The sequence below is a fragment of the Ascidia mentula genome, chromosome 9 (assembly GCF_947561715.1).
Source record: "Ascidia mentula chromosome 9, kaAscMent1.1, whole genome shotgun sequence".
In the NCBI taxonomy this organism is placed as follows: Eukaryota; Metazoa; Chordata; class Ascidiacea; order Phlebobranchia; family Ascidiidae; genus Ascidia; species Ascidia mentula.
In genome coordinates, this window is record NC_138574.1 from 12,581,113 (window position 1) to 12,591,334 (window position 10,222).

The 10,222-nt window shown below is 37.4% G+C and overlaps 2 protein-coding genes across 2 annotated transcripts; both read right to left on the bottom strand.

Moving 5' to 3' along the window:
• Positions 1-1,154: 1,154 nt before the first annotated feature.
• LOC145913969 (uncharacterized) lies at positions 1,155-4,074 on the bottom strand. The gene is made up of 7 exons (XM_083001738.1): positions 4,005-4,074; positions 3,719-3,818; positions 2,419-3,648; positions 2,213-2,281; positions 1,911-2,155; positions 1,604-1,756; positions 1,155-1,500 (listed from the first exon to the last, which is right to left on the bottom strand). The coding sequence occupies exons 3-7, from the start codon at positions 3,644-3,646 to the stop codon at positions 1,441-1,443; spliced, it is 1,755 nt and encodes a 584-aa protein (XP_082857864.1). The 5' UTR covers positions 3,647-3,648; positions 3,719-3,818; positions 4,005-4,074; the 3' UTR covers positions 1,155-1,440.
• A 291-nt stretch (positions 4,075-4,365) lies between these two features.
• On the bottom strand, positions 4,366-9,906 carry LOC145913563 (uncharacterized). Its single transcript, XM_083001279.1, has 17 exons — positions 9,648-9,906; positions 9,454-9,528; positions 8,799-9,334; positions 8,684-8,738; positions 8,432-8,625; positions 8,190-8,260; positions 8,060-8,124; positions 7,820-7,958; positions 7,473-7,591; positions 7,216-7,410; positions 6,675-6,800; positions 6,451-6,575; positions 6,299-6,365; positions 5,953-6,071; positions 5,327-5,535; positions 5,108-5,224; positions 4,366-4,925 (listed from the first exon to the last, which is right to left on the bottom strand). The coding sequence occupies exons 1-17, from the start codon at positions 9,790-9,792 to the stop codon at positions 4,790-4,792; spliced, it is 2,493 nt and encodes an 830-aa protein (XP_082857405.1). The 5' UTR covers positions 9,793-9,906; the 3' UTR covers positions 4,366-4,789.
• Positions 9,907-10,222: the final 316 nt, after the last annotated feature.

Genomic DNA, 10,222 nt, shown 5'->3' on the forward strand with positions numbered 1-10,222 from the left:
TTGCCATAAAAAAGTGGTAATGCCCCTTGTACAAACCTAAAGATCATAAATAACAACCCGCACCGAACGGTTGGTAATTCCGGGCGAATCACAACACACTTGTCTTTACTTGAGAAGCTACTCGTTTAATTTGTCGTAAAGCTCTCAAATTGGACAACGTCTTGGCGGCTCCACTTCAGTCTTCTTCGCATCCAGCGCGAGAAGTAAAATAATATTGACCACAGACCGTGAATCACGGCATTCCAGAATGTGGCGACAAACAGTGGGCAATGTGACGTCAGAATTGGAACAGAGCGTTGCTTGATGTCAACTGTGATGCGCATCATTTGGTAAATATTTGCCACTAATAAAAACCATCCAGTGTGAGGAAAAGGTGCCTCAATTGTTTCTAACCCTTTTGCTTGATTCCCCAATCAAAGAAGGTGGCGAACATCTGTCTGTGACGTCACATTGTAATGTTACTTAAGTTAAAATTTGAAGCATAGTGCGTATGAAGCTTAATACTTTATTACAGGTAGCCTACATTCAAATTGAAATTCATACACGTTCGTACTTACCAACCTTGTTTGCCGTAATAAACCTCAATGATAAATTAAAAAATGAGGATCCGTGCCCGAACCGAAAGCAGTGTGAACAAAAGGGTTTGTTTGCCAAGATTAATTTATTCTTTTTTGGAGAGTTGTAAACATATGTTTTTTAGACCGTTTACCTTTCCATAAATTCCTCAGGAAGGTTTCCCACTCTGCTTTGGATACGAGTCTAAAGCAAATAAATATAACGCCTTGGTGGTGGTTGTTTGTCGACTGGGTTTGACTCTTGGTGGTAAACACATATAAAAACATGATTGAAAGAGTACTGGCATATTTAATTGATTTGATTAAAAACATTCGGGATTAGGCCCCCGGCACCTCACAGTATATCAGGAAATACCTACCACCTCCCTGAAAAGTGGCTTTAGATCAGACCTCGTATTCTGTATGACAACCCGTGGTTGAGGCAAATTTAAGTGGTGACAATATGGTCCTATGAGCATTATGCCCTACGTTATAATTTAATACAGAAATAATTACCCAATTAGCACTCATCTGTGTTGTTCTAAGCACATGCCCAGTTGAGTTATGTATAATATACATGACACTGTTCCTGTACTGCAGGCAAAGCTTATTTATTGTCATGAGTAAATTTCACACCTTGCAAAACAAATTACGGATTGTCTTGAAATACAACACATGATTGCAATGGCAAACACACAAATTACAGAAATGCAAACAAATACACTCAGAGATGGTCAACAGAAAATAGTTTCATAATTCAAAACAAATGAAAACAATTACATAATTATTTGTTTAGTTCCATCAAACTAAGACCAGAAACACACAGCCCTATTTTCTCAATATGCCACCTGCTGGCAAGTTTACACTGCAAGGAAAATGCAGAGATTCAATTTTTTAAATCTTTTGCAGGGTTGACTGTGGTCTGGCAGGCCAACTCCATCATGCCCTACAAAAATAAGAAAAGTAAAAACCAGAAACATAATTTGATCAGACTTGCTATGAACTCCTACAGTATTGCAGTGCTGCCATTTGCAATATAAAGAACTTACTGCAAGTGTGACATTCTTTTTGGCACTGGCCAACTCTTCAGGCACTTGGTCTGAGTCACCACATCCCATCATTTCAATTTTGTCTTTGCATTTCATCAAACATTCCGATTCAGATTTTTCAAGGTCGTTGTAACTCAAGTTAAAATGCATGATCTGTAATAAAATACATAAACCATTTACTTGAAAGTTATATATACTTTGGGCTTTTGAGGGTATTATATGAAGTATTGAACATTTGTCCATATCTGGAAAGTACGATGTATTTCATTTACTGGCCTTCAGATATTTTTAAGGTACTTAACATTACCTTATTCTTCATAAACTGAATACCCTCGCAAATACGCCTGAGAGAATCGGATTTTAGCTGGCAACAAAGCAAGTTGACTTTTTCAATACTTTTGTCCACTTTGAGAATAAAACGGGACAAAGCATGAGCTGCACTGAATGTTACATTGACATTCACCAAGTCAATGCATCGTGGGCAGTTGGACGAAAATTTGGTTTGAATTTCATTACAACATTCAAGCAAATCAATGAGAACATCCAACCAATCTACAACAACAAAATTTAGTGTAAAATGTGTCACTGAACTTTGCAAATTATTTTCACCTGATGTTTGGTTGTCTGTCAGTGAAATGAAGTGAGTTAGGCAGGCATCCAAGAAAAATTCCTGCCTCTCTAAATAGGAAACAAAGATTTCTTAAAGAGTGTCAAACCAAGAGAATTCAGTTCATAGATATAGACTGCTGCGACACATTTAATAATTTAAAATTTTACAGTCCTACCAAACACGGTTGCTGGAATTTTACACTTACCAGTGTGTTTGTAGTCGTCACCAAGCAGAATACCACACATAAACATCTTAACTACTGCCCAGTAGTCTTCCCTCATAACTTCTGGCATAAGGTCTTCAAATTCTTCTTCTGGCATGAAATTGCAGATATGCAAGGCTGCAAACCATTCATGAAACATGTGGTGAATGAAACTGGCAATCTGTTGACCCTCAAATATACTCCTTGATGAAAGACCTATGTATCTTGCAATAGGTATTGCAAGATTAAGTGAATCTGTCATATTCAATCCCACTTCTTCAAAATCTTTTGGTCTGAAAACTACATTGCAATTTCGCAAAGCCTTGTAAGACATCCGTGCAAGTGGCTCGATTAGCTGGGTTACATCAGGACCTGATGTGCCTTTTACATAACCCATGTGTTTGGTAACTAACCTGAAAACTTTCGTTGCAGTATTGGCATCATCAAGACTTTCATGCAAAGCTACCCAGGTTATTAACTGGGCTATAACAGGTGTGTGGCATAGATCAATCAAATGGGGAGCACTCTTTTTAAGCATATTCCATATGTTCTCATCATCTCTTCTGGAGTATACATGAAACAACTGGTTTATTCCCCCTATAGACAACTTTTGGAAGTAGCAGAGGGAGTCTGGCATTAGAACTTCAGGGACTGAAAAGACTGTGTAGCAAGGTGCAGTCAGAATGACTAATGCCTTTTTAAAAAACTTTTTGTAGCACAAATTGGTGACCAGTTGTAGCATGGGCATAGATGTGGTCTGCAAGTCGTTGGTTGGTTCCATATTGGCAATAATATCCAAATGAAAACCATCCAGAACAAAAACAACCTTCTCCTGGTTCATCTTTACCCATCGAAACACATTCTGTCTAGTTTCTGGGTCTAACTTTTGAGACAATCTATCAATGATGAGCTCCTTCAGCGAAATCTCTTCATTGTAATCAAGTTTTAGGAGCTTAATGTGAAAAACTGTGACATCACATTCCCAGGTCATTTGTGGGTGTTCTACCTTCTTTCCTGAGCCCTGTGGACCAATCAGTGCAACACACCTTTTCTGCCTTAAAGTCTTGACCAGGTCCATTTTTGGACTGGACCTAACCTCAGGTATCATGTTTCCATAAATTGGAACAAATTCTTTTAAGTTTTCAGTACCATTATTAGAAGGGACATCATTTGATTTGTTTGAGTCCTTTTTTCTTTGCTGCCTGCTGCGTTTTCTACTATCTTGTGACATTTCTGCAAACAAGTATATATAACTTGAAAGGTTGTCCCCAGTGTAACATTGATCAACAATAAAAAGACTTACTTTTAATTATTACAGATGTTCTAATGACATATGCAACAAGTCATATGCATTCAATGAATAAACCTAATCAACAACACTCGACCTCCAAATATTGAAGACCCTACATACAAAAAATAGAGTTAAAGTACATATTTGTTTTGAAAAATGTGTTCAAAAGTTTGTCAAACATGCAAAGCTTTCGTGACAATTAAATGAGTTGTTCTGGGCTTATAGCATTTCAGTCTACTAAACTGGCAAAAGTTTATAAGCCCACAGGTCTAGTTTTGTTTTAAAGACATACTAATACCTGAACTCTTTTCAATTTGATTTGTTTTCTCGTGGTCTCATCTCTCTCATGTGTAAAGGTTATAAAATCCCTTCTTTTGCGCATGCGCAGGAAGCAACGTGCGTTAATTTTCATTTCATTAATTTCTATGAGAATGTTTCAACTGGTCAGCTGAGTGTACTTTTTTTTCATTCAACTGCAAAAATTGACTTAATTTCGGCAGCTAATAACTAACTCCTCGGCAGCTAATAACTAACGTATTACATATAACGAAAGTTCGCCTCCGTTGCAAACAACTTAACATTCTACGAACTTTAGCTGCGAAGGGCCGTGCAATTAAAATAATGCCTGTGAACCACAACCACAAGACAAATCGTTACTTTATGTCAACTTTATCACGAAATGTAGTTATTTTCGGTAGGCATTACCACAGAAACGTGCAACTAGCATACTGGGTGTAACTGTTGGTAAAAAACAAATGTGGTGTATCAAATTCGCTTGCGACAACATGTTGCTCATAGTAATAATTTAAGGAATCGCACGAATAGAACCAAATGCAAACGAGAAACGAGTGAACACAGTGATAATAACCAGTTTGGCAACGTGGACATTGACAAAAATAAGTGATAAATTGTAGAAACAGAAAGTATTCGATGCACAAACTGATTTATCGGTTAATAAGTAAAAACTAAACCAACCCAGCATGAGGTTTTGAATCATAACAATCTGGCAGGATGCCCAAATACAACAGGTATCACAATTTGTGTGGAAAGCAGCTGTAAATTTCTAGAACGCTGAAGCAGAGCTCATAGTGCCCTTAGCGCCATCTCGCGACAATCTTCGAGTACATCGTAGACGGATGATAATTTTGCGAGGCCTGTTTGCAATTGGGATTTGTCGCTGTTGTTTTGAGTGCACATCTGCACTAGCTCCGGACATAGGCTATAACACATAACGTGGAAACGTTTTTTAACCTAATCGTTTATCATAACTCATTGCAAATAAACTTGCACGGTTATTCGCATTTTGAAATGTGTTTACTTCGGACCAATCTTACGGACGTCATGGTTGTATGGCAGTTTCATTTTTTATCTCATTTTAACGTTGTTATGTAGAAAATATACCTTTCCACTTTCGTGTGCAAGGAAAAAGCTTGCGAGGTCGTCCATAAACTTTGCAGGAAATCAAAACAGTCAGCAACAAGCGGTGTTGTCCCCTCCTTATTACACGCCAGTAAGATCCTGCAAACAAAGGTTTTTGAAACAAATTGTTGTTGAATGTTTTGTGAAGCAATCATACACAATGTGATTGTGAACACACAACAGAAAAGAAATTCCTAATACCTTTCCAACGATAAATGCAACCCTTTCATCAGCTGTAACAAAAGGGGAAGTACCCGCAGGGACATTTCCCTACTGGGGATTTCTTGTTCATTGGAGGGCGACTGCATTTGTTCTTTCAATTCGGTCGGGGATTGGTTAAGAGCGCGTGATGTCACGAAGGGAAGGCTACGCAGGATGGCGACACTGTGCGTTACAATGGAAGACCACACCTGCAGAATAGTTGTAGTACAAGGAAATGCAAATTACATCTGAACTCATACGTGATGGGTTCGGAATTGAACTGTGCAACTTTTTAACTTCTGAGGAAATTATTAAAATATTGACATGCGGGTAAATTGTCACCGCTAAAATTGTATTAAAGCGAACAAAGAGTGTTTACAATCAGGAACAGTTGAAACGCTGTAACGGAATAGCAAAAAAATGTAAACACTACTTCGGTATGCAATAGGAACAGTTTAATAAGCGACATCATTTTACCAACCCCCTACGGGGAAAAAAACGTCGGATTTGGTCGGCGAACCAGAGTTTGCCTATAACCTAAAGTCATTGGTGTGCTAAGGTGGACTCTTGCACTTCGACTTCGAAAAACTAAACATTTTTTTAAGTGAAGTATTTAGTTTCTTTACCTGATCCAACACGCACCAAAAGACAGATTTGTCGGCAACGTGATCGTCCACATTTGAAACGTTGCTAGTTTTCATGCTTGGGGCTGGTTCGGTGATATTTGTGGTACTTGTAACTTCGGCTGTCGCATGAAAGGGAAGATAGTGCGTTTTTTGCGAAACCACGCATCAAGTATTCAGGAATAAACGTTTTATCACAGGTAGTTAGATATAGAAAAAAATGGGTGAAAGTCAGATATAAACAAACATTGGCAATTAAAAAAGTTCAGGGCGAACGATGGGTTTGAGATATTTGAAAGTATCGTATAAAGATGGTAACGCACATGCTTTACCGCATTTCATCAATTACCTTCGCCCGTGTCAATTGACGTTCGGTGACATTCTGCACCACCCTTCTCTTTGCTGTTCTTTAAATTCTGTTCAAAATAATTATTGTTATACCACGAAAAACATGGTTTTGTTGTGGCCCGGTAGTTTCAAAGTCCTTGACATCTATCTTACCTTTTGGCAGGCTTGTAGATTTTTTATCGCATGTCTCAGTTTGATGTTAGGACTTACACGACTACTTAAAGCCGTCAATAGTTCAATCGATGACGTCACAAATGCATCATCATGTGGTCCTGTGGCTGAAAAATGTTGCGGTTTTAGTCAAAAGTTCAATACATTACGTACTACTGTCGTAACACACAGTATTTAAAAGTCAACAAAGCATTTTTTGTACGAACCGTTTTTCTCCCTTGGTAAGCCCGTAAACATTTTGATCAGCTGATCGATGTGCACAGAAGCGAGACGATCGACGCCTATCATACTGAACACCGCTATCCAGTGCTTCTTCATGCAACGCAAGACGTCTTTAGCATAAACAGACAAAAATAATGAAATGCACTGTACATACGTAAATACGGAGGGGTTATTTGTGGTACACTTCAGTCACAAGTAAAAAAAGTACAAGAATCATATTTGGGGTTAAATCGTATGTAGTTTACATATCTTCAAGGTTTCAAGCGACACAATCACGTTAAAAAACTTTAAATAAAGTTTAAAAAGTTTATCTGATGTGATGACTATTTATTATTTATTAGCTGGACAAAAACAAGCACATAATATATCTGATTAAGAAAAATCGACAAATAAGGTGACAAAAAATTATACAAGGTAACAAACAATTTGGCAATTTCTACCACAAAAAGCGTCTAACTTGTTCATCTGCAAAGTGTGTGCTATAACAGCTAAAACAAGTCAAAATTAAAAAAATTTTAAGCGAACCTATTAAAGACCACGGCGGTTTGATCAACACAACTTCCTTCCACATGTCTGGACCATAAGCTTTCTCCATTTCACTTTGAAGAGCAAATGATAGAGTGTCGGTTAGCAGATCTTCCGTATTTAAATCCGAAGCGATTTCAGGCGATTCTCCCTTGCATTTCACGTTGCTATCACTTGCTTTTACTTCAGGCGGGTCTGGAAGGGTGTTTACGTTTGGTTACACTTTGAATATTTGTAGATAATTTTAAGCCATTTACCTTTAGGCGTTGTTAGTGTGGCGACAGTGGGCAGAGAAGAATCATCGTCGAATTTGAGATTGCGCTGCTTGCACATCTGCGTTATGCCCGATTTCAGGGTTTTAATTGTGCTATACGTCCTGTAAAAAAATAACACATCAAATGACAAGCTGTTAGTAAGTGCAATGCAAAGAAAAAACTGAATCAATTTAACTAAGGTATTCTGGCAGACTGTCGACAGTGCAACGTATTTCTAATATAAATCCTACAAAAAGGAATACGTTTTTTAAGACCCAGTTTGCCTTACACACTGAAGACACAAGAATTTGTGGCGAAACGACATGCAAAAGAGGAAACTCTTCACCGACCTAAAGTTGCTGACAAGAGCTTTATTGCATAGATTTGTGTCGTGAGTGTACAGCAGGGTGACGTGGCGACCTTGCAAGTGTTGAAAGAACCAGCAGCATTGTAAAATTCGGTCGTCGTTGTTCTCCGGGGAGAAGCCCTCTTGAAACAGAGAAATTTATAGGCCGAGGGCATTTAAGCCCATGAACGTGTCTATTGCCATTACTCAACGTCTTGGCCATTGTATGTAAAATTTATCTCACCGATAAAAGTAGCTGCTTCCATTATGGTTTGTCCACGAATTCCCAGCTTTTTTGCAGAAAAATGTCTATCATATGAGCAAGTTAACAAGTTAATCATGGCATGCTGTACTTTTTTTTTATCTAGTATTACCTGTTTAGCCATGCTACAGATTGCCTTGCTTTCTGTTTGGTGTTGTTGTTCATTTTCAGTGCATCTAGTTCCTTCAAAAATTGTTTCGAATTTACAATAACCCTCCATATAAAAAATAAAGCATTGCTCCACAATGTCATAGCCAAGCTAAGTACCAAAGCCATATGGCATGCGACAGTACACAGGATTTCATTGTCATAAGTTGGATTATGAATATATTTTAACTTATATGTTATCTTTACCTGCAAGACAACCCATGGCACAACAACTATTGCCCGTCGAAAATGGCCAAGTGGGAGTGGATACCAATCTATTATTTGATTGATATCTTCAAGTCCATTGTTGTTCAGAAATACATTGGTATCGATCACAACAAAAATAATAGCATTGGCAGAGGATGGTGGACTGTGACTACTATCGACTTCCAAAGTGTCATCTAAACAACAAGGTTTTATTGCATGTTAGTAATTATATACAGTTAAGTAATAACTTACTGTTGTCCAGTGAGATATCATCCATCTCAATATCCTGGGAAATGTCAAAATTAGTCTGAAAGTACCAAAAAATTACAATTATTTGCTGCAAAATTTTTTATAAACCTAATACCACCTTGTCAGTATTGGCAGCACTACTTGAGGTGGCAATTTTGTTCAATGGTGACACATATTTTGTCTCTGTCAAGACATCTTTGTGCATATTTGTGGACGATGTGCTTGCACAACTGGACTGTTTGATGTCAGATGATTGTTTAATGTTATTCTTTTTGCTATATCGCTGTATAGCTTCAGCTTTTGACAATTTGTTCTTCTTTGGAATAATTTTGTTGCTTAATAATGGGTTCGTAAACCCTTCAGAAAAACTCTTGTTTAATGTTGATGAATTCTTCTTGGGTAACTGCATTGCCTTGATTGAAAAACTTGCTTTTTTGGTAGGAATGAGTGGCAAGCTGCTTGATAAGTTGGTTCCTTTTCTTTTGTTGCTGTTCTGTTTGGCAGAGACAGTTGTGACAGGAAATGATAATCTCCTTGCATTCTGCGCAATCGTTCTTTGGTCCTTTTTAGATTGCAGGTTAGATTTAACAAGATTTTGGGTGATTTTTGTGGTTTTCACTTGCTCGGATGGTCGCTTGGCGGTTTTTCTTTGGCCTGAAAAGGAAATGACGTTGAGATTTTTGCCATACAATAAATGGTTTTGCGTGGATGAGAAATGCTACAACTACAATTGCATAAACCAATCATTTTTTTATACAAATAAAACAAAGTACCTAGCTTGATGGTTGTGCTTGAAGGTTGTGCTGGCATTTTAGGCTTGCCTTTTGGTTTTGCTTGGACGGATAAATCTAATTCACGTTAAAAATTACAAACAATAATTTCATGGAAAAATCTTTTGTAAAATGCTTTTACATGGATATCTCATACATATGGAAAACAATGGAATTTCTTTTAAACTTCGAAATACCTGTTGTTGTAGGTAATGCCCATGATGATTTTCCAGTAAGGGTGTTGAAGTAAAAAACACGACCTTTATATTTTGTTGAAAACCTGACTATCCAATTTTCAGGTAGATCTTTCTGAACTTTGCTAAGTGTCTTTTCCTTTTCCATACTTGTTTATTTCATGGCAGGAAGTCTGAAAATTGATTCATCTGACATTTTTTTGTGAAAACATCGCCGAAGCTGTTGTTTTTGTTTACGTTTGTTTTGAAACAAAGAAGGCATTTTGACTCAAAAGGTACTTTCCCATTCTAATGTTTCGCGCCAATGATTTCATAGAAAAGCATAATTTTTTTATTTGCTTACTACCCCGTTAGTGTCAGTGTAACGTTAAGTTATCTTGCAAAATTGGGTTACAGAAGACAGATAAACAATAAATAGACTTTATTTTTCAGGTTTCTTAAGTACCTCTGCCAATAATTTTACTGAGCTCACAAAAAGTCTTTTGACGGAACAAAAAGTCATATTATATGAAGTTAAATTTAATGTAAGCTGACATTTTGTGGTTGCAAATACATCCAATCATAGCTTCTGTTTGCGG

Bases quoted from the DNA above. Each gene is read 5' to 3' on its own strand.
- LOC145913969 (XM_083001738.1), bottom strand. From the start codon at position 3,646: ATGTCACAAGATAGTAGAAAACGCAGCAGGCAGCAAAGAAAAAAGGAC. The intron at 2,282-2,418 runs GTAAGTGTAAAA...TTTCCTATTTAG, and splicing joins TGACGACTACAAACACACTG to AGAGGCAGGAATTTTTCTTG. The intron at 1,501-1,603 runs GTAAGTTCTTTA...TTATTTTTGTAG, and splicing joins AAAAGAATGTCACACTTGCA to GGCATGATGGAGTTGGCCTG.
- LOC145913563 (XM_083001279.1), bottom strand. From the start codon at position 9,792: ATGGAAAAGGAAAAGACACTTAGCAAAGTTCAGAAAGATCTACCTGAA. The intron at 8,626-8,683 runs GTAAGTTATTAC...CTTGTTGTTTAG, and splicing joins TGATATCTCACTGGACAACA to ATGACACTTTGGAAGTCGAT. The intron at 8,261-8,431 runs GTAAAGATAACA...CAATTTTTGAAG, and splicing joins TGCCATGGGTTGTCTTGCAG to GAACTAGATGCACTGAAAAT.